This window comes from Chelonia mydas, chromosome 4, assembly GCF_015237465.2.
Source record: "Chelonia mydas isolate rCheMyd1 chromosome 4, rCheMyd1.pri.v2, whole genome shotgun sequence".
NCBI lineage: Eukaryota > Metazoa > Chordata > Testudines > Cheloniidae > Chelonia > Chelonia mydas.
The window spans coordinates 107,778,714-107,803,094 of NC_057852.1; the positions used below are offsets into that span (position 1 = coordinate 107,778,714).

At 40.9% G+C, this 24,381-nt stretch overlaps 1 protein-coding gene across 8 annotated transcripts in view; it reads left to right on the top strand.

Moving 5' to 3' along the window:
* Positions 1 to 21,087, top strand: part of ADGRA3 (adhesion G protein-coupled receptor A3) — a 131,966-nt gene extending 110,879 nt beyond the window's left edge. For all 8 annotated transcript variants that reach the window (XM_007058106.4, XM_037897986.2, XM_037897987.2 and 5 more), the window contains 5 exons: positions 666 to 790; positions 1,845 to 1,968; positions 4,275 to 4,420; positions 19,221 to 19,316; positions 19,496 to 21,087. In XM_007058106.4, the coding sequence (XP_007058168.2) occupies positions 666 to 790; positions 1,845 to 1,968; positions 4,275 to 4,420; positions 19,221 to 19,316; positions 19,496 to 20,738 (1,734 nt within the window). In that variant the 3' untranslated portion in view covers positions 20,739 to 21,087. The remainder of the gene's footprint in view (positions 1 to 665; positions 791 to 1,844; positions 1,969 to 4,274; positions 4,421 to 19,220; positions 19,317 to 19,495) is intronic.
* Positions 21,088 to 24,381: the final 3,294 nt, after the last annotated feature.

The window sequence follows — 24,381 nt, forward strand, 5'->3', positions numbered from 1 at the left end:
GGCGGGGAGCAGTTCCTCTATCTCCCTCCCCCCCCGTTACTTCCTGCGCTCCCCCCCACTCACCTCTGCTCCGCCTGCTCCCCTGAACGCGCTGCCTCTCCCTTGCCTGAGAGGGAGGGGGAGAAGTGGAGCGACAGTGTGTTCAGGGGAGCAGGCGGAGCGGAAGTGAGCTAGGGCGGGGAGTTGCAGGGGGGAAGCTGCAGGAAGCAATGCCGGGGGGAAATGTGGCATGCCCAGGGGAGGAGGCAGGGCTGGGGATTTGGGAAAGGGGTGGAGTTGGTGCAGAGTGGGGCGAGCCATGAAAAAAAAGCTGGGGCAGCCAAAAAATTTTTTGCTTGGGGCGGCAAAAATCCTAGAGGCAGCCCTGGTTGAATGTATTTTAACAATAAAGTAGGTAAATTCCTAATAGCTCCATTGTAAATTGCTTACTTAATTAAACTTGAATACATGAAGTTAAAATGTTGTGTTAAAGCTTTTATGATTTCATTCACACTGAACTACTGTGACTTGCAAACTTGACTATGTGTTTACTGTATGACTTGAAATATATTCCCTGTATGTTCTTTTAGATTTTTAAATGAAAGTCCCAGTTACTTATTTTGCCCATCACCAAAGTGGGAGAAAAAAGCTGACTAATGCCACTTCTTCTTTTTTTTTTCTGTCAGGATTTGGCAGGAGGTGAATTGTATACCCAGCCAGCTGCTCTCTTGCATCCAGTTATTTATGCTACTTCTATAGTTCTGCTAATGTGCCTCTTGATGATCATAGTCAGCTATATATACCACCATAGGTAAGAAATAAAAAGAATGGAGATTTATCTAATGCAGATCCCAAGTTACACTTACACTTAGACTTACTGGATGAAATCAAGCAAACATTAATATAAAGAGGCTTGGAAGGATTCAGTTTTTTTTCCCCAGTAAATGTCAGTTTTATCGTACACATTCAAATGAACAAAAAATATTTCCATTAATGATGATCAAATTTACATATAGGCAAAGTAAGAAAAATACTGCTTGAGAAGTTCAGAATTTGATTTAAGGCTGTCTTTAAATATTTACTCTGTATTTTTTGACATGTGCTGTTGACAATTTGTTTTAATGGTTATAAAGCTTTAACTAATTGAATCTCAACGTCTCTTGTCACTGAATAATAGTCTGACAACCACCATAATTTCCCCAATGTGAATGTGAAAATCGAAGAAGATTGAAAAAATGCTTAAAAATAAACATCAGTATAAAAAACAATTGAATTCTGTGAAGCATAAATGTACATAAATGTACATAAATGAATTATTATCTTAGGCATATATGGTACAGAGCCCTGTCAAAATCTAAGTTTTAAAAGGCCAGCTTCAGACTCGTACACACTTCAGAATGTTGTCACGTATTATCCTTTAGGTTTAGAAATCCTACAGAAAAGTCTCATACATGCCTCTCATACATACCTTATCACAAATAGTGTTTTATATAGTAAAGCCCAAATGTTCAGTCAGACCTCCTTTTTGACTGGTACATTTTGTATCACAGAATTGTATCAGAATATTTTGCTTCTGCAAACAAATTGTTGGTGCAAATATCCATGATTAAATGGAATTGGATTTGACAACTAAGCCTTAATACTATGTATGCCTACATTTCTTTCCTCCTTGTACATGAAGTAAGAAACCCCTCTTTAGAATTAAGGACCAGTTTTTAAAGGTATTTAAGCGTTGCAGCGCTGAGCACAGCAATGCCTAAGTCTCATGTTCAAAAAGGATTAGGTACTCAGGAGCCAAAACTGTGTTTCTGAAAGAGAAGCATGTAATTATATGTTATATAGACTAACATATTTTTATTTAACAGTGTGATCAGGATCAGCGTTAAAAGCTGGCATATGTTAGTTAACCTGAGCTTCCATATTTTCCTGACATGCGTGATGTTTATTGGAGGTATAACTCAGACCAAAAGCACCAGCATCTGCCAAGCAGTAAGTAAACACAGAAGTAAGATTAGAAATGTAAGAAATCGTAATCAAATATACATACATGACCCATGGCTATTTTTAAAATATTGAATTATGGTCATATTTTAGCAAATATTCTCTCAATTATTTTACCCTAATTTCTTCAGAGAAAGATAAGGCAAAGCCAAAATTTGCTTAGCAACACTATATGGAAATTATTTAAATTTGCTATGTAAACAGAGCATGGATTTTTTAACAATCGTACCTGATTCCATTTGAGGAAACAAGTTACCAGCTTCATCACTCCTCTGTATGATTTGCAAAACAGCAGTAAATCTTGGCTTCAGATAGAGGTTTCATATATCTTCATCCACTCATGAGGGAAGGAATTGGAGCTAATCTGAAAACTGGAAGATTAATAGGACTGGGTGTTGGGAAAGAGAATACATGTTTGTTTTTTTAGAGTTTTGGAGGTAGTATCTCAAGTTCCTTTATGTAGTGGTTTTATTTCTAAAGGCTATCAATTCTAAATTCGGTTGTTTCAAGAACTGTGCATGGTTTTGTATGCCATATGGGGGAAAAAAGTAATAGACTATTTACTTTTTCCTACTACATGATCTCTTCAGGTTCCTTCCAGCCCTACAGTTCTATTATTCTACTCAGAATGAGAAAGTGACTTCTCATTCCTTCCCTTTTTAGGATTTGTTTCCACTTCAAAGACCAGTGGTTTTTATAAATAAAAGCCACCAGTTTCATCTGTTCCGTGATCTTCTGTAATTTCAGAGTGTTCGTTTTATATAGGGTTTCAGTGTTTGTAGCTCTACTGAGGCTGATGTTTGAGCTCAGAAAGTCATGTCTAAGCCAGTTTCAGGGTTTCAGCTGTAATAGCAGGTGCCATCTTGTATCAATGTCAGTGAAATGTTTCTTGAATTTTTATCATTTCTGTTTCTTACATCCAGTTTAAAACTCACTCTGAATATTAGGGTGACTCCTGGAGTGGCTAAAGAAAATACTTACTTTTCACAACACATTCATTTTCCTTTTAATTTCCTATATATAAGGCTGACCATTCAAAAGGGCAGCATACGTTCAATAACAAAAATCCTCAGCCTTTTCCTGCTGCTGTTCCACTGCCGGAGCTTTGCCCTGCTGCTAGAATTTCTCTCTCTCTCTCTGGAAGGGGAAGGCCTCTAGCAGCAGGGAACTGCTGAAGCCTTTTCCCACTGCCTCCCTACTTCCAGAGTCTTTTCCTGTGATAGGTAAAGGCTCCAGCGGTAGGGAGGCAGTGTGACGCTACTCCTGTTTTTTTGTTTTTGTTTTTTTTTTAAAAAGAGCACTGTAGGAGGAGGAGGCACATCCTAGACAAGTAGAGAGCCATGTAGGGTATATACTCAGGTTCACACCCACATCCTATGTGTGTCTTTACTCAGCTAAGCCATGCCTCACTGTCTGCACTGCTATTTATACCTGTGCTAGGAGAACTACATGTACACAAAAAAAGGTGCAGTGTAGGTGCATGCACACACTCGCACTCGTCTTCCAGGAAACAATACATGTCATTTCTACCTTTTTTGTTGCTGTCACTAAAGTGATGTGTGAACTCTGCTCCCCTTCACTCCATTCATTTCAATAAAAGTGTGAAATTCAAAGTTTCAGTGGGCACAGGCAGTTTTTTCTTAAACACCACCCAAGAAAATTTAATTTTAGAAAAGTAAACAGTCAATGCACCTTTAACGTTACATATGTAATCACAAAAAGTCTGAATTAAGCTACTGTTTTCCTAATAATAATCCATACTAATTCCATGAATCTATTAATTTGAATGACTAAGACTGTTAAATTTGTATCCAAATATATGTACTGTGGCTCCTGGTTGCCTTACATTAAAGTCAGTGGGTTATCTTGTTAGCCAACCACTTTCTGGCCCACCACATGCAGCGTGTACAAGATAGTTACCATAAGAACCTTACTTTTGCTGTTCCATCACTTTTTTGTATTTAAATGTCTAGCCGTAACATTATATTGACATTTTTTAAAACGTATGTGTTACATAAGTTATAAATATATTTGATTTATAATAAATGTTATTACATTTGTGAATGTTGTACCTGTTTTTCAGTTTATTTTTAAATGCCTAATCTATTCTTGTAAGAAACCATCATTTTAGGTGGTTTGTCATTTAAAACTAAGCCAAAATAAAACAAAAATATTCTGTAGAAGAGCTGAACTTTTAAAAAAAATTCAGGTGCATTAGGTGTTGTATAAATAATTATAAAAAGATTCTTTTGTCTGAACTAGTAAAGCTTGTGTTTTTAACCTTTATTTTCAAGGTTGGGATAATTCTGCATTATTCTACTCTTGCCACACTACTGTGGCTGGGAGTGACATCTCGTAACATCTACAAACAAGTTACTAAAAAAGCGAAGAGGTGTCAAGATCCTGATGAGCCACCTCCTCCACCTAGACCAATGCTCAGGTGAGAGCACCGTTTTGTTTAATGTCTGCTTTATTGTATGTCTTTCAGTTTGAATTTCTGAACTAAACATAATTTTGGGTGCTTTGAATGAAGTGGGAAATACTATCATGGGAAACATCCAGTAACACAGTGCTATAATATTTGGCACTCTTACAATACCTTTGTTGCAAGGCTTTCAAAGCTGTTTCCAGATTATTAACATAGGCCCCAAAACAATCATGAAATTGAGGAAGAGGATCATTCTTATTAGAGGAGGGTGGTATTCCTGTTTCTCAGATTAAGAAACTGAGGCACAGAGTCATGAAATTTTTTACCCAAGATCCTACGTGATAGCAGTAGCAGAATTTTTGGATTGGGATTTTGGGGTGGAATTATCAAAAGTGCTCAGCTTTGGTCTCACACTGTTCCCATTTAATTTGAAAATCTCACCATACATCTCCTGACTCCTAGTCCTGTGTTTTAAACACTGGAACTTCAAAAAAAAAAATTGCTTCAATTCAAGACGAAACTGTTCAGCAAATTCTCTGTGATTAGAGAAGAAAAATGTGTTAGACATGCTACTAGTACTTGGTAAATAAGAAAATTACAAAAATGCATTTCAGTTAGGATTTTCTTCATGTCTTCTAAAATTACTGAAATATAATTATTTTTTCTTCAAGTAAATTGTAGTGTTTTCTTTACTTGAAAATTATGATTTTAGTCTAGCATTAAAAAGTTTTATTCCAGAGCTGTGCTGAACTCATATCAATATTAATTAAACCTTGCTAACCCAGAATTCTCCACAAGGTGGCAGAAGTTGATTGGCTTTGTTTCCATTTAAAGCCAAATGGAACACTTATTTCAGAAATTTAATAAATCAGCAGCTAATATGAAAGTGCTTTTCTTACTGAGAACATTGGATAAAATTGAATTATATTATGTTTAACAGTTGAGGGCAGAAATACCTAGTTTATCCATTTAATCAGAGAAAGTAGGAGGTAATTACTAAATAACTAATGCAAGAGTTAGCAAGTGTTTGTTTTGCTTTCCTTGAGTAACTTTTAAGCAAATTTTCCTTAAATAAATAAATAAAACTATTCTAAATAGGTTTTTATACCATGCTCATCATTATAGTATGTGAGCACCTTCCAGTACATCATTAAGCAATGTGACTAACATCTGTCATGTTTCTTCACTCATCCTCTCACCAAGGGAAGATGTGTGTACAGTAGAGTATCTCTTTTTGGAAGCTTTTTAAATATACACACACACACTTCTGCTCACAAACAGGGAGGAATTGGTGGGGGAAGTAGAAGTGGGTGGCAACCTGGGCAGCAGTGACCATGAGATGGTTCTGGTCAGGATCCTGACAAAAGGAAGAAAGGAGAGCAGCAGAATATGGTCCCTGGACTTCAAAAAATCACACTTTGACTCCCTCAGGGAATTGATGGGCAGGATCCCCTGGGAGGCTGATATGAGGGGGAAAGGAGTCCAGAAGAGCTGGCTGTATTTTAAAGAAACCTTATTGAGCGAGCACAAACAAGCCATCTTGATGTGCAGAAAGAATAGTAAATATGGCAGGTGCCCAGCTTGGCTTAACAGAGAATTCTTCGGTGAGCTTAAACACAAAAAAGAAGCTTACAAGAAGTGGAAACTTGGACAGATAACTAGGGAGGAGTATAAAAATATTGCTTGAGCATGCAGGGGTGTAATCAGGAAGGCCAAAGCACAATTGGAGTTGCAGCTAGCAAGGAATGTGAAGGGTAACAAGAAGGGTTTCTACAGGTATATTAGCAACAAGAAGGTGGTCAGGGAAAGTGTGGGACCCTTACTGAATGGAGGAGGAAACCTAGTGACAGATGATGTGGAAAAAGCTGAAGTACTCAATGCTTTTTTTGCCTCGGTCTTCACAGACAAGATCAGCTCCCAGAATGAGGCACTGAGCAGCACAGAATGGGGAGGAGGTGAGCAGCCCTCAGTGGTGAAAGAACAAGTTAAGGACTATTTAGAAAAGCTGGATATGCACAAGTCTATGGGGCTGGATGCAATGCACCCGACTGTGCTGAGGGAGTTGGCTGATGTGATTGCAGAGCCATTGGCCATTATCTTTGAAAACTCGTGGCGATCAGGGGATGTCCCGGACGATTGGAAAAAGGCAAATAATAGTGCCCATCTTTAAAAAAGGGAAAGAGGAGAATCCGAGGAATGACAGACTGGTCAGCATCACCTCAGTCCCTGAAAAAATCATGGAGCAGGACCTCAAGGAATCCATTTTGAAGCACTTGGAGGAGACGAAGGTGATCAGGAACTGTCAACATGGATTCACCAAGGGCAAGTCATGCCTGACCAACCTGATTGCCTTCTATGATGAGATAATTGGCTCTGTGGATATGGGGAAAGTGGTGGATGTGATATACCTTGACTTTAGCAAACCTTTTGATACGGTCTCCCACAGTATTCTTGCCAGCAAGTTAAAGTAGTGTGGATTGGATGAATGGACCATAAGATGGATAGAAAGCTGGCTAGATAGTCCGGTTCAACAGGTAGTGATCAATGGCTCAGTGTCTGGTTGGCAGCGGGTATCAAGCAGAGTGCCCCAGGGGTCAGTCCTCGGGCGGGTTTAGTTCAACATCTTCTTCATTAATGATCTGGATGATGGGATGGATTGCACCCTCAGCAAGTTTGTGAATGACACTAAGCTGGGGGGAGAGGTAAATATGCTGGAGGGTAGTGATAGGGTCCAGAGTGACCTAGACAAATTGGAGGATTAGGCCAAAATAAATCTGATGAGGTTCAACAAGGACAAGTACAGAGTCCTGCACACAGGACAGAAGAATCCCATGTACTGCCACAGGCTGGGGACTAACTGGCTAAGCAGCAGTTCTTGCAGAAAAGGACCTGGGGATTACAGTGGAGGAGAAGCTGGATATGAGTCAGCAGTGTGCCCTTGTTGCCAAGAAGGTTAACAGCATATTGGGTTGCATTAGTATGAGCATTGCCAGCAGATTGAGGGAAGTGATTATCCCCCTCTATTCGGCACTGGTGAGGCCACATCTGGAGTATTGCATCCAGTTTTGGGCCCCCCATACAGAAAGGATGTGGACCAATTGGAGAGAGTCCAGCGGAGGGCAATGAAAATGATTAGGAGGCTGGGACAGGTGATTTATGAGGAGAGGCTGAGGGAACTGGGCTTATTTAGTCTGCAGAAGGGAAGACTGAGGGTGGATTTGATAGCAGCTATCAACTACATGAAGAGGGGTTCCAAAGAGGATGAAGCTAGGCTGTTCTCAGTGGTGGCAGATGACAGAACAAGGAACAAGGGTCTCAAGTTGCAGTGGGTGAGGTCTAGGTTGGATATTAGGAAAAACTATTTCACTAGGAGTGTGGTGAAGCACAGGAATGGGTTACCTAGGGAGGTGGTGGAATCTCCACCCTTAGAGGTTTTTAAGGCCTGGCTTGACAAAGCCCTGGCTGGGATGATTTAGTTGGGGTTGGTCCTGCTTTGAGCAGGGGGTGTACTAGATGACCTCCTGAGGTCTCTTCCAACCCTAATCTTCTATGATTCTGTATTTGAGAAGGCAAGACCAAAGAAATGCATGTTGAATGTAGACCAGAAAGTGGAGGTTTGTGGTGGTCCTTAATTCCTGGGGGATTTCATTCCACGGTCTCGGGTTGGCCTCTGAGAAAGTTTTGTGTCCCACACAGGCGAACTTTTACTCTTATTGTGGAGAGTTAGATTGTACCTGAGGAGCAAAATTGTCAATCATGGTCTCCATTCTGGAGCTTTAGGTGATGTTTCAGATATCCTGGCCCAGACCATTGAACACTTTGAAGACAAGGACTGAGATCCTGAACTTGATTTGACGTTCTGTGGAAAGCCAGTGTAGAAAGTGGAGGGCAGGTTTGGTATAGTCGTGGTAGCCTATCTTGCTGGGGAGATGTGCTTCAGAGTTCTGTATCAGTTGGTGTTTCCTAAGGCCTGAAGGCTCATGCCCATGTTTACTGCATTACTGTGATCTAGCCAAGAGGTGATAAAGGTATGCATAACTGAGTCCAGGTCACCGTCCATGAGGATGAGACAGTCACCAACCAGATTTGGTAGAAAGCATTAATCTTGGGTGCTGCTAGGTGAGAGCATAGTGTTAGTGAAGAATTCAGGATCAAGTCTAAACAATGGACTGACAGGAGATCATCCATCAATGCCACTAAAGTTGTTTCCATCCCATGCGCTGGCCTGAATCCAGATAGCATCAGATCTAGGATATTCACTTCAGTTAGATGAGCTTGTGGTTGGCCTTGGGCTAGCTTCTCTGAGACTATTCAGGAATAGGTCATTTGACACAGGGTGCTAGTTGGCTAGAGTCAATGTATCCAGGGTGGGTAGATTTTTTCCAGTGTTGGTCAGACTGTTGTGTGTTTGAAGGAGGAAGGAAAGATTCCTTCCCTGAATGAGTTGTTAGCTACTTTGGTCAGGAGTGATACCAGTTCATGTCTCTTTCAGAAGCCAGGAAAAGCAAGAGTTGGATTCACAGGGCTTGGGTCACGATTTCTTTAGGATGTCCAGAACATCTTGATGCGTGAATATACTGAACTTTGGGAGACAGTCTATTGGTTGGTGGGTGCAGGCAGGTTGGATATAGGTTGCTTGGGAAGACTTTCCAAATGTGTGTTCCCATCAGCAGAGTACAGAGAGAGTTTTTCGCAGCCGTTGGTTCTGAAGCAATCTGTAGAGAGTCAGCGTATGTCTATGCAGGAGCTGAAAAGTGTAATTTCCAGCTCAGATAGACATACCTGTACTAGCTCTGATTGAACCAGCTTGTTAACATAAGAATGGCCAAACTGAGTCAGACCAAAGTTCTGTCCAGCCCAGTATCCTGTCTACCGACAGTGGCCAATGCCAGGTGCCCCAGAGGGAGTGAACCTAACAGATAATGATCAAGTGATCTCTCTCCTGCCATCCGTCTCCACCCTCTGACAAACAGAAGCTAGGGACAGCATTCCTTACCCGTCCTGGCTAATAGCCATTAATGGACTTCCCTCCATGAATTTATCTAGTTCTCTTTTAAACCCTGTTGTAGTTCTAGCCTTCACAACCTCCTCAGGCAAGGAGTTCCACAGGTTGACTGTGCGCTGAGTGAAGAAGAACTTCCTTTTGTTTGTTTTAAACCTGCTGCCCATTAATTTAATTTGGTGGCCCCTAGTTCTTATATTATGGGAACAAGTAAATAACTTTTCCTTATACACTTTCTCGACACCACTCATGATTTTATATACCTCTATCATATTCTCCCTTAGTCTCCTCTTTTCCAAGCTGAAAAGTCCTAGCCTCTTTAATCTCTCCTCATATGGACCTGTTCCAAACCCTTAATCATTTTAGTTGCCCTTTTCTGAACCTTTTCCAATGCCAGTATATCTTTTTTGAGATGAGGGGACCACATCTGTATGCAGTATTCGAGATGTGGGCATACCATGGATTTACATAAGGGCAATAAGATATTCTCCATCTTATTTTCTGTCCCTTTTTTAATGATTCCTAACATCCCGTTTGCTTTTTGGACTGTCTCTACACATTGCGTGGACGTCTTCAGAGAACTATCCACGATGACTCCAAGATCTTTCTCCTGATTAGTTGTAGCTAAATTAGCCCCCATCATATTGTATGTATAGTAGGGGTTATTTTTTTCCAGTGTGCATCACTTTACATTTATCTACATTAAATTTCATTTGCCATTTTGTTGCCCAGTCACTTAATTTTGTGAGATCTTTTTGAAGTTCTTCACAGTTTGCTTTGGTCTTAACTATCTTGAGCAGTTTAGTATCATCTGCAAACTTTGCCACCTCACTGTTTATCCCTTTCTCCAGATCATTTATGAATAAGTTGAATAGAATTGATGCTTGAACTGACCCTTGGGGAAAACCACTAGTTACCCCTCTCCATTCTGAAAATTTGCCATTTATTCCTACCCTTTGTTCTGTGTCTTTTAACCAGTTCTCAATCCATGAAAGGATCTTCCCTCTTATCCCATGACAACTTAATTTACGTAAGAGCTTTTGGTGAGGGACCTTGTCAAAGGCTTTCTGGAAATCTAAGTACACTATGTCCACTGGATCCCCCTTGTCCACATGTTTGTTTGACCCCCTCAAAGAACTCTAATAGATTAGTAAGACGTGATCTCCCTTTACAGAAACCATGTTGACTTTTGCGCAACAATTTATGTTCTTCTATGTGTCTGACAATTTTATTCTTTACTATTGTTTCATCTAATTTGCCCGGTACTGACGTTAGACTTACCGGTCTGTAATTGCGAGGATCACCTCTAGAGCCCTTCTTAAATATTGGTGTTACATTAGCTATCTTCCAGTCATTGGATACAGTAGCTGATTTAAAGGACAGGTTACAAACCATAGTTAATAGTTCCGCAATTTCACATTTGAGTTCTTTCAGAACTCTTGGGTGAATGCCATCTGGTCCCGGTGACTTGTTACTGTTAAGTTTCTCAATTAATTCCAAAACCACCTCTTGTGACACTTCAATCTGTGACAATTCCTTAGATTTGTCACCTACAAAAGACGGCTCAAGTTTGGGAATCTCCCTAACATCCTTAGCTGTGAAGACTGAAGCAAAGAATTCATTTAATTTCTCGTCTTTAAGTGCTCCTTTTGTATCTCGATCATCCAGGGGCCCCACTGGTTGTTTAGCAGACTTCCTGCTTCTGATGTACTAAAAAACATTTTGTTATTACCTTTTGAGTTTTTGGCTAGTTGTTCTTCAAACTCCTTTTTGGCTTTTCTTATTACATTTAATTTGGCAGTGTTTATGCTCCTTTCTATTTACCTCACTAGGATTTGACTTCCACTTTTTAAAAGATGCTTTTTTATCTCTCACTGCTTCTTTTACATGGTTGTTAAGTCACGGTGGCTCTTTTTTAGTTCTTTCACTGTTTTTTTAATTTGGGGTATACATTTAAGTTGAGCCTCTATTATGGTGTCTTTGAAAAGTGTTCATGCAACTTGCAGGGATTTCACTCTAGTCACTGAACCTTTTAATTTCTGTTTAACTAATCTCCTCATTTTTGCATAGTTCCCCTTTCTGAAATTAAATGCCACAGTGTTGGGCTGTTGAGGTGTTCTTCCCACCACAGGAATGTTAAATGTTGTTATATTATGGTCACTATTTCCAAGCGGTCCTGTTATAGTTAAAAATGGAAAGTGTAACATTGGTGGCACAAGTGATAGGAGGGACTAGCTGTCCAAGGTTGTACCTAGGGTTTCACGTAGAATTGTATGCTGCATGGCCAGTCCATCCTACTGCTCATGCAACCACTGCTATACGTGCATGCTAGCTTGATTAGAGCTAGTGTGGGTATGTCTGTCTACCTGAACTGGAATTCTCACCTAGCTCCAGTTTAGACATACCTTCAGGATTCATTCAGTTTACTCCTTGGGGTGCGATTTGAAAGCTTCTGTGGAGGCTGATAGAAAGGTAGGTTCTCTTGGCCTGTATGATACAGCTCTAGCATAGGCTTGGAGGAATTTGTTGTTTCATCTTGTCTGTATCTGTCTTCCATTTTTTCTCCCGTTTGTGCTTGTTTCCATCCCTCTCTTCATCTGTTGCAGGACCTCAAAAACTACTTTACCTTTCATTTATTTCTATCTGTTATGCACCCTAATACCAAATAATTTCATACAGATTATTATATTACTAATTTTTTTCGGAAAAAGTGCAATTACAGTTGTTATGGAGATTGTCAGTCTTTAGTACAAGAATGGCAAAAGAGTTTAAAAATAAATTTATTCCTCCAACAGAAAGTGGAGCTTATATTTTATGGTTATCACAATGGAAAGCAAAGAAGGTCTCATGGTTAAAATTGCATTATCAAGACTAACGGAGGAATTGGTAGTGACTCGAAAAAAGTGATCATGAATAGATAGACTGATCATGATAGACTTCATGATTCTTAGGAAAGGAAGGAAATGAGTGAGAGTAGCAAAATGACAATGGTATTGAAAAAAAGCCAACTTAAATGGATTCAGAGAACTGGTAGGTCAAATCCCATGAGAAGAAAATATAAGAGAAAAAGGAGAGCTGGTAGTTTCTTAGAGACGTTATTAAAGGTACAACAGCAAACTATCCTGATGTGAGGGAAAGATAGGAAGAATAGTAAGAGGCCAATATGGCTGCATCAGGAATTCTTTAATTACCTGAAAATCAAAGCTATAAAAAGTGGAAACATGAACAAATTGCTAAAGATGAGTGCAAAAGAATAGCACAAGATAAAATCAAATACACATTACAAAATGCAGAATAACTGGCTAGGCATTAGTACTGCTGAAAAGGATCTCGGGGTTGTAGTGGATCACAGCTTGAATGTGAGTCAGCAATTGGTGAAGTTGTGAAGAAAAGCTTATATTCTGAGGTATATTAACACGAGAGCAGTATACAAGACACAGGAACTAATTGCCTAATGAGGCCTCATCTGGAGTACTGTGTTAAGTTCTGGGTACCACACTTTAAGAAGATGAGGACGAATTGGAGAGAGTCCAGAGGAAAGCTACACAAATGATTAAAGGTTTAGAAAATATGATATATGTTGAAAGGTTAAAAATGGGGCATGTTACGTCTTGAGAAAAGAGGGGGTGGTGGGTCATGTTAAAAGCTGTTATAAAGAGGACGGTGCTCAGTTGTTCTTCATGTCCACAAAGGTAGGACAAGAAGTAAATCGGTTTGATCTTCAGCAAGAGAGCTCTAGGTTAGCTGTTAGGGAAAACTTTCTAACTATAAGGATAGCTGAGCACTGGAATAAGCTTCCAAAGGAGGTTGTGGAATCCCCATCATTGGAGGTTTTTAAGAACAGGTAAGACAAACACCTGTCAGGGATGGTCTAGATTTACTTGGTCCTGCCTCAGATCAGGGGGGCTGGACTAGATGACCTCTTGAGTTTCCTTTCAGCCCTACATTTATGTGATACTGTATGTACCAATAACCATCTGTCCACCTTACTTCTTGTTTGTTCCTTTTCCATATCACACCATCTTTCTATTTTAGATTGCAGGCTCTTCAGGTTAGGAACTATGCTGCCTTTTCCAATTTTTTTTTTAAACATATTTAAGGTGCAACTAGTGTGGCATGGGATTGGGAGTCAGTCTCAAATATAATCCTTCCTCTGCTGCTGCTGGCTTAGTATGACAGGAGGTGACTTAACCTCTCTGTCCATACCACCAAGAGTCCTCATCACTTAAAGACTAGTGTTTGGATATCTGAAGTTAGGTACTTAAATCCATACTTAGGCAACTAAATAAGTGGCCTGATTTTTAGAAATGCTGAGCACCCTAAACTTCTGTTGACTTCAGTCAGAGGAGGCATTCAGCACCTTTGAAAATCAGGTTGCTAATTTACATCCTGAAAAACAAACTTAAGGAGCTAATTTTGATAATTTTAGCCATAATGTCTTTTCAGTTTCCCTGTCTATAAATTGGGAATAATACCGAACTACCAGGAACGTTGTGAGGAGCAATTAGCTAATGTTTGTGAAGCCTCTAGAATAGAATCATAGAATCATAGACTATCAGGGTTGGAAGGGACCTCAGAAGGTCATCTAGTCCAACCCCCTGCTCGAAGCAGGACCAAGTCCCAGTTAAATCATCCCAGCCAGGGCTTTGTCAAGCCTGACCTTAAAAACCTCTAAGGAAGGAGATTCTACCACCTCCCTAGGTAACGCATTCCAGTGTTTCACCACCCTCTTAGTGAAAAAGTTTTTCCTAATATCCAATCTAAACCTCCCCCACTGCAACTTGAGACCATTACTCCTCGTTCTGTCATCTGCTACCATTGAGAACAGTCTAGAGCCATCCTCTTTGGAACCCCCTTTCAGGTAGTTGAAAGCAGCTATCAAATCCCCCCTCATTCTTCTCTTCTGTAGACTAAACAATCCCAGCTCCCTCAGCCTCTCCTCATAAGTCATGTGTTCTAGACCCCTAATCATTTTTGTTGCCCTTCGCTGGACTCTCTCCAATTTATCCACATCCTTCTTGTAGTGTGGGGCCCAAAACTGGACACAGTACTCCAGATGAGGCCTCACCAATGTCGAATAGAGGGGAACGATCACATCCCTCGATCTGCTCGCTATGCCCCTACTTATACATCCCAAAATGCCATTGGCCTTTTTGGCAACAAGGGCACACTGCTGACTCATATCCAGCTTGTCGTCCACTGTCACCCCTAGGTCCTTTTCCGCAGAACTGCTGCCTAGCCATTCGGTCCCTAGTCTGTAGCTGTGCATTGGATTCTTCCGTCCTAAGTGCAGGACCCTGCACTTATCCTTATTGAACCTCATCAGATTTCTTTTGGCCCAATCCTCCAATTTGTCTAGGTCCTTCTGTATCCTATCCCTCCCCTCCAGCATATCTACCACTCCTCCCAGTTTAGTATCATCCGCAAATTTGCTGAGAGTGCAATCCACACCATCCTCCAGATCATTTATGAAGATATTGAACAAAACCGGCCCCAGGACCGACCCCTGGGGCACTCCACTTGACACCGGCTGCCAACTAGACATGGAGCCATTGATCACTACCCGTTGAGCCCGACAATCTAGCCAACTTTCTACCCACCTTATAGTGCATTCATCCAGCCTATACTTCCTTAACTTACTGACAAGAATACTGTGGGAGACCGTGTCAAAAGCTTTGCTAAAGTCAAGAAACAATACATCCACTGCTTTCCCTTCATCCACAGAACCAGTAATCTCATCATAAAAGGCGATTAGATTAGTCAGGCATGACCTTCCCTTGGTGAATCCATGCTGGCTGTTCCTGATCACTTTCCTCTCATGCAAGTGCTTCAGGATTGATTCTTTGAGGACCTGCTCCATGATTTTTCCAGGGACTGAGGTGAGGCTGACTGGCCTGTAGTTCCCAGGATCCTCCTTCTTCCCTTTTTTAAAGATTGGCACCATAATATCTAAAAGCTGTGCTTATCAACTTACTTAGCACTCAGAATATCCTCATTTGATCTAATTGGTCTCCTGGCTCAGGAATTTTCACGCTTTTTCCCTTTTATCACCTCCTCCCCTCCTTTCTATCTTTTTTTTTATTATCCTCTGATGACTCCTCCTTCCTTTTACTCTGTGTCCCTGTGAGATTCTTACTATGGTGGTGTTTTAGGGTGTGTTGGAAGAGGTGAATATACTCAGTTCACTTTTTGAGCTGAATATACTCAGAGTTGGGTTCGTTCTGATGTCCTCTGGCAAGCTAGTCGATGACCCACTGTTATGGACGCTCTATCCCCAGGAAGTCAGTCAGTAAGACCCATTTTGTCATGCATCTGCCTTAGAGGGCTACAGGTGATGAGGCAGTCACTGAAATAACAAGGAACACCAATCCATTTACGGTCATGTAATGTAGAAACAGGACTTTGCTTTGGGCCAAATTCAAACAGGGAGCCAGTGGATTACACTTAGCAACAGAGTTGCCCTTTGTTGCTTAAGAGTTGGTGTTAATATAGGCTATGAGCCCCTTGTCTATGCCTGGTTTCAGAGTAACAGCCGTGTTAGTCTATATTCGCAAAAAGAAAAGGAGGACTTGTGGCACCTTAGAGACTAACCAATTTATTTGAGCATGAGCTTTCGTGAGCTACTCCGATGAAGTGAGCTGTAGCTCACGAAAGCTCATGCTCAAATAAATTGGTTAGTCTCTAAGGTGCCACAAGTCCTCCTTTTCTTTTTGTCTATGCCTGTTCTCTTGTCAGCTGCCCTAGTTCCCCCCCCCATCCTCTGTTCCATCCTGCTTCTTTGAGCCCCTCCAACTCCTTCCTCCTTCCCAGAGAGCTCCTCCAAGTCCCCCCTGCGCACACATACATGCGTGCTGTCCCCAGAGCTCCCTGAACACTTTCACCAAAATTTTGTTTTGTGAAACAAGCTGCTGCTGTGTCTGAGATCCTCCTCCTTTTCTGAAGAACAGGACTTCTCCAAAACTGCAAATGCTTGAGAATTCATATACAATAATATCTCTTTCCTTGTCCGATATGGGTGATCTGCCAGTAACAAACTTAACACAGCACCTAAGCAAAAGGATGAAAGATTAACAACCTTCCCCAGGTTGATAGCTTACTGCCTTGGCTCTCTGCACTCTGCTGCTGACTTCTTTGACAACTCCTCCTGGGCCTGACTCACTGACATGACTTACCCTTTCTCTTCCCAGTCTGAGGGAGAAGCCATCAATTGTTAGCAGGTGAAGGCAGGTTATATCACGAGGGAAACCTTGAGATTGAGGGTAATGATTTCACCAAAGCCCCAATCTGCCAGCTAGCTACCTGTGACTGACCTTACTTTTCTCAGTAAAGCACCATCTAAAGTTTCCAAAACCCTGGGAATGTATCTGGTTTTCAGGTGGATGATACCTGGATATTAGAGAGGTGATTAAGAAAAAGCAGAAAGCCTACAAGGAGTGGAAGATGGGAGGGATTAGCAAGGAAAGCTACCTTATTGAGGTCAGAACATGTAGGGATAAAGTGAGAAAGGCCAAAAGCCATGTAGAGTTGGACCTTGCGAAGGGAATTAAAACCAATAGTAAAAGGTTCTATAGCCATATAAATAAGAAGAAAACAAAGAAAGAAGAAGTGGGACCGCTAAACACTGAGAATGGAGTGGAGGTTAAGGATAATCTAGGCATGGTCAATATCTAAAGAAATACTTTGCCTCAGTCTTTAATGAGGAGTTTAGGGATAATGGTAGGACGACAAATGGGAATGAGGATGTGGAGGTAGATATTACCACATCCGAGGTAGAAGCCAAACTTGAACAGTTTAATGGGACTAAATCGGGGGGGCCCAGATAATCTTCATCCAAGAATATTAAAGGAACTGGCACATGAAATTGCAAGTCCATTAGCAAAAATTTTTAATGAATCTGTAACCTCAGGGGTTGTACCATATGCCTGGAGGATTGCTAACATAGTTCCTATTTTTAAGAAAGGCGGGAGGAGGGGAAGTGATCCGAGTAACAACAGGCCTGCTAGTTTGACATCTGTAGCATGCAAGGTCTTGGAAAAAATCTTGAAGGAGAAAGTAGCTAAGGACATTGAGGCCAATGGTAATTGGGACAAAATACAACATGGTTTTACAAAAGGTAGATCGTGTCAAACCAACCTGGTCTCCTTCTTTGAGAAAGTAACAGATTTTTTAGACAAAGGAAATGCAATGAATCTAATTTACCTCTATTTCAGTAAGGCATTTGATACAGTTCCACATGGGAAATTATTAGCTAAATTGGAAAAGATGGGGATCAATATGAAAATTGAAAGGTGAATAAGAAACTGGTTAAAGGGGAGATTACAATGGGTCACACTGAAAGGTGAACTGTCAGGCTGGAAGGAGGTTACTAGTGGAGTTCCTCAGGGATCGGTTTTGGGACCAATCTTACTTAATCTTTTTATTACTGACCTTGGCACAAAAAGCGGGAATATGCTAATAAAGTTTGCGGATGACACAAAGCTGGGAGGTATTGCCAATACAGAGAAGGACTGGGATATCATACAGGAAGATCTGGATAACCTTGTAAAATGGAGTAATAGCAATAAGATAAAATTTAATAGTGAAAAGTGCAAGGTCATGTATTTAGGGATTAATAACAAAAATTTTTGTTATAAATTGGGGACGCATCACTTGGAAGTAACAGAGGAGGCGAAGGACCTCGGAATATTGGTTGATCACAGGATGACCAGGAGCCACCAATGTGATAGGGCTGTGAAAAAATCTAATGCAGTCTTGGGATGTATCAGGCGAGGTATTTCCAGTAGAGATAAGGAGGTGTTTAGTACCGTTATACAAGGCACTGGGGAGACCTCATCTGGAATATTGTGCGTAGTTCTGGTCTCCCATGTTTAAGAAAGATGAATTCAAACTGGAACAGGTACAGAGAAGGGCTACTAGGATGATCCAAGGAATGGAAAACCTGTCTTATGAAAGGAGACTCAAGGAGCTTGGCTTGTTTAGCCTAACCAAAAGAAGGCTGAGAGGAGATATGATTGCTCTCTATAAATATCAGATGGATAAATACCACGGAGGGAGAAGAAATTATTTAAGCTCGGTACCTATGTGGACACAAGAACAAATGGATATAAACTGGCCATCAGGAAGTTTAGCCTTGAAATTAGGTGAAGGTTTCTAACCATGAGAGGAGTGATGTTCTGGAACAGACTTCCAAGCGGAGCAGTGGGATAAAAGACATATCTAGCTTCAAGACTAAGCTTGATAAGTTTATGGAGGGGATGGTATGATGGAATAGCCTAATTTTGGCAATTAATTGATCTTTGACTGTTAGCGGTAGATAAGCCCAATGGCCTGTGATGGGATGTCAGATGGGGTGGGATCTGAGTTACTACAGAGAATTCTTTCCTGGGTGTCTGGCTGGTGAGTCTTGCCCACATGCTCAGGGTTTAGCTGATAGCCATATTTGGGGTCAGGAAGGAATTTTCCTCCAAGGCAGATTGGCAGAGGCCCTGTGGGTTTTTTGCCTTTCTCTGCAGCGTGGGGCATGGGTCACTTGCTGGAAGATTCTGTGGATCTTGAAGTCTTTAAACCACAATTTGAGGACTTCAATAGCTCAGACATAGGTTAGAGGTTTGTTACAGGAGTGGGTGGGTGAGATTCTGTGGCCTGCATTGTGCAGGAGGTCAGACTAGACAGTCATAATGGTCCCTTCTGACCTTAAAATCTATGATTCTATGATTAGCCTTTTCTTAAGGGCCTTTTTAGCTCATGGTGGCTAAATAAAGTCTCTTTAAACTGTTGGAAGAACCATTAATAACTTTGCCCTATTTTTAGATTCTACCTTATTGGCGGAGGAATCCCTATCATAGTTTGTGGGATAACAGCAGCAGCTAACATCAGGAACTACGGCAGCAGGCCTAATGCACCATAGTGAGTATTGGATATTTGACAGCTTTATAATAAATTGTTATGATTTTTGGTTGTCATTTTTTGGAAGATATGCCACATAGCCAAGACTTATTTCAACAGTTCAAAATGATACTTAAATATTGTGACTTCTGAGAGGTCATCTGTCTTGATGTGCTATCTTTTTTTGTGTTTTTTTCCAGTTGCTGGATGACATGGGAACCTAGCTTAGGAGCCTTTTATGGACCAGCTAGCTTCATAATTTTCATAAACTGCATGTATTTTCTCAGCATCTTTATACAATTGAAACGACACCCTGAACGCAAATTTGAACTTAAAGAGCCAGCTGAGGAACAGCAGCGTTTAGCAACCAGTGAACATGGGGACCTGAATCATCAGGATTCAGTGTCAGTCTCACTGGTTTCCACATCAGCTTTGGAGAATGAGCACAGTTTTCAAGCTCAGCTTCTGGGAGCAAGCCTCGCTTTGTTTTTGTATGTTGCTTTGTGGATTTTCGGGGCCTTGGCAGTTTCTCTGTATTATCCCATGGACTTGATTGTTAGTTGCTTTTTTGGGATCACATGTTTAAGCCTTAGTGCCTTTCTTATGATGCATCATTGTGTTAATAGGGAAGATGTCAGGCATGCTTGGATAACAGCCTGCTGTCCTGGAAGGAGCACATACTCAGTGCAAGTTAATGTTCAGCCCTCCAATTCCAGTGGGACTAATGGAGAGACTCCTAAGTGTACCAACAGCAGTGCGGAATCTTCGTGCACTAATAAGAGTGCATCAAGCCTAAAAAATTCTTCTCAAGGTTGTAAACTAACCAACATACAGGCTGCAGCAGCTCAATGCCATCCTAATTCTTTACCACTGAACACAGGTCCTCAGCTTGATAACAGTCTGACTGAGCATTCAGTAGACAATGACATCAAAATGCATGTGGCTCCATTAGAGATTCAGTTTCGAACAAATGGACACCAAAGCCGGCATCATAAAAACAGAAGTAAGGGACATCGCGCAAGTAGGCTTACAGTATTGAGGGAGTATGCATACGATGTCCCCACCAGTGTGGAAGGAAGTGTACAAAATGGCTTATCTAAAAATCGACAAAGCAACAGTGAAGGACATTCAAGGAGTCGAAGAGCCTATTTAGCATACAGAGAACGCCAGTATAACCAGTCGCAACAAGATAGCAGCGATGCTTGCAGTACGCTTCCAAAAAGCAATAAAAATAGTGAAAAACCCATTGCTACAAACAACAAAAAGGATGTTCTGAGGAAACCAATAGTAGTTGAACTTGAAAGCCAGCAAAAATCATATGGCTTAAATTTAGCCATTCAGAATGGACAACTTAAAGGCAGTGGACAGGATGGACCCTTGCTCACTGCAGATAGCACTGGCAATATTAGGACTGGGTTATGGAAACATGAAACTACTGTGTAGCAATATTGTACTACTTCATGAGAGAAATTCATGTGAACTGTGATTCACACATTCCCTAAAGCTATTAACGCTTTTAAAAACTGTTTACAAACAATTGGTACTTCATGCAAGGAGGAGAAAAGAGAATCTGCCGTGCAAAGTGTTTTATACATTTTGGGAGTATCTTTGGTGTTTTTTACAGAGAAACTTTTTCTCTTTTGTGAATATTTTTTTTTTTTAAGCATCAGGTCCAGTGTTGAGAAGCAGACCAGAACTTTTTAAGAAATTCTTACAGATAGCCCCCCAGTTGTGTCCACAGCACATTTCAAGTGTGTATTAAAATGTGTATTAAAGACTATTTTCCCAGCAAGCATTATGTAATGTGCAAATTTGTTTTGTCAAGATTACTAGATATAGTGTGTCTTTTTGGATTTACTACTTAATTTCAATGTCTGGGAATTTTACCACAGCTTTTAGTTGCTTAAAAAAAACCAAAACAAAAAAAATGGTTTCTAAAAGTGCCGATATTTCACATGTAATGCAGCTGGTTGCATTAATCCTGAAGTTTGAATGAAAGAGAGAAACGAAATTTTTAAAAATAAAAGATTTGTGACTTAAAGACAATTCTGTTGAAATTCCAAGCTCACTTTTGTAAGTGATATATAAATTAGTCATGTTTTCATGTAGTAAAAGTGAATTATGTAGTAAATGTATAATTATATGTTTCCTTAATGTTTCTAGCTGATATTGGCCAGCTGATATCTGTACATAGCACAGTCCCTAATTCATTGGCCTTCCATCTCCTCAAGCTATTATGTTCATTTGTAAATTGTAGTAATTCTAGATGTTATCATTTCTATAATCTGAACCAGGAGTGCTCATCACCCACGACTAGGGCTAGATTTCAAAAGAGCTCAGCATCTCCTGTTGAAAACACATTCTATTGCCATCTTGTGAAAGAGTGATAGCAATATCTCAGTAAACAGTTACCACTTAGATGCTCCAATTTTGATTTTTACACCAGTGGGAGAGCAGAATCAGGGCCTTTGAGTTCACCTGTCCCTCAAATGTTGACTGGTAGTCCCCTGCAATTTAGTTGATGTCACTGAAATCTCCAGTCACTAGTTTCCTTTCAGAGCATTTTAATTTAATATTAAGAAGCAGCTGTGTAACAAAATAGTTGCTTCTTCTTTATTTGACATTACTAACTTACATGAAAGTTAGTAAACCATGAAGTGGCCTTTATAGTGTCATCAGATTGACAGGAACTAAGAACAAAGTGGGGAGAAATGACAGCTGGATGAAAATGCCATTTTTAATTCAATTATACTCATCTGGGCAGCAATTTCAAAAATATTTGAATCACCACAATGATGCACAGTTAATTTTAAAAAGTTAAACTGCATATTTTTCAGAATATGGTGCAAAGTGGAATATGAAAGAGAGGCCAGATAGTGTTAATTAGTGTTAGTTTTAGAACTAATAGGTATATATTTAGTTTCCTGTATTTCACTCTGTTTATATTGATTATATCTCAGCAATCATTGTATATTTTGGTAGTTTGTGGGGACTGGAAGACAGTATAATGTTTCAGTCTGTGAAGCTTATTCCTTTGCTGCTTTGAAGATTTTGTAGCTGTATATGCAAAGTGTCATTTGTGATTTATTACTTGTTGGTTGTTGATCCAGTATCTAAAGCTTTTTGTATTCGTACGTTAGCAGATTTTTTTTGGATGTTGTACAGTACTAGCATATAATTGGGGAAAGCACTCACCTCTTGAGCACCTTCTGCTGCTGCATGCGGTACTGCAGGCCTCTTCCTGCTTCTGGTGCCACCTGACTGTTGTCAGCCTCTCTTGGCGGGTCTTCAGCACTCCGGCCAAGTCACAAAGTCCAAAAGAACCCCTTCTGAGGTAGTAAAGAAGCCAATAAATGAAGTCTCTCTGCCCTCACTAGGGTCTTTGGTCCTGCTGTGGGCCATTTAAATTCAACCCTTCACTCAGGCTTCCAAACAAGCCTGTCCGCTCTCGGGATTTACACTACTTCACCTTTGACCAGTGGGGGAGCCCGGGCTCGCTTGCTACTATGCATTCCAACCCCAGGACCCTGTAAATAGCAGCCACTCACTTGAATTCATTTGTTACTGGGCCTCTTCCCACCTGCCCCCTTTATCTTAATCCCTTAACTTAAGGTTAAAGATCTCGTGTTCTTGCTCTCCCAACTAAACTCTGGTTGTCCCTTGAGCTCCTTTGGCCAGAGAGGAGCACCCTTCCGTGCTCCTCTGGTCCAATCCAGGAACTGACCTGCTAAAGCCTTGCATCTACTTTTATCTAAGCCTGCTTTGTTGCTTCAGTGCAGCCTTTCTCGGCAGGCCTGGAGGACCCACCTTCACAGCTCCTTTCCGGGGGCAGGGTGTAGTAGGACCGTGGGGCCTCCAGCAGGGAAACACAAAGGGCCTGGTACACTTAGGGCTTTTCTACACTGGCAAGTTTTGTCGCCAAAAACTGCCTTTTGGTGACAAAACAGCATGAACGTATATACTACAATGGGACTTTTGTCGCGAAAAACGCCCAGTTTTGGCGAAAAGAAACTTCCACCCCGTCTTTTCCCCTCACTTTACTGTTGACAAAGCACCAGTGTAGACACTGCTGATTGTTTTGTCGACAGAACTGGTTTCCGCCAGTATCCCACAATGCCTGCCCTGATTGCTCTGTTCAGTGGTTTGATCTCTGCTGCCCTGCAGGCATGCACTCCTCCCCTTTCAAAGCTCCATGAAGTAGCTGTGCTGCACCGTTCGGGGAACAAAGAGCAAATCATTGGAATGCTCCTGTTCTGCCCTGCATTAGGAACACAGCAGCAGGCAGACGGCTGCTGCATGGGGAGGGGAACAGACTGCTGTGCTGTTTTGCCATTCCTCAACCCCAAGAGCTCCCAAAGCTCCTCATGATGCTGATCTCGGCAGCTGAAGGGGCTGTGGGAGAACTCAGAGAGAATCCCAAGATGCACAGCGATCAGCTCTTCCTTCCCACAACATTGCACTGTGGGATACATACCCACGGTACATTGCTCACCCTGTCGATGATGGTGTCCCCAATATGGACATGATCTGTTGACAGAGGGAGCAAGTGTGAACACCCTTTGGCAACTTTTGTTTTGTCGACTTTTGAGTGTCGACATAAGTTTTGTCAACAAAACTTGGTAGTGTAGACAAGCCCTCAGTCATATAGTGTCATAACTACTCCTTTCAAGTTGCAATGTAAATATGCTCCCTGAGTGGTGAACTGCAATTCATAACTTGTCAGAATCCCTTGATTTATTTATTTATTTTTAACATTTCAAAGTTGTATCTGGAGGAGTGACAAATTAATTGGTCTGAAATTTCTAAGGTATTATACACGTTTCTCCATTAATATCCTGTATGCATCTCCATTAATATCCTGAGACAATAGCAATATTAAGATGGAATTATAGTTGAGAGTATATGTTAGTAATTTAGTGTAAAATATATTTTGGAAATATTAAAATTATCCCAAAAGCAAGAATTTTCAACCCAGGAAATTCAGAGTTGGAGTTAATCTTAAAAGAACTCTAAACCTGTTACATATAGAAGTGCATGGCTAGTGCCTCCAAACAATATTAAGTTTGCACTGTAGTGACCCCAGATG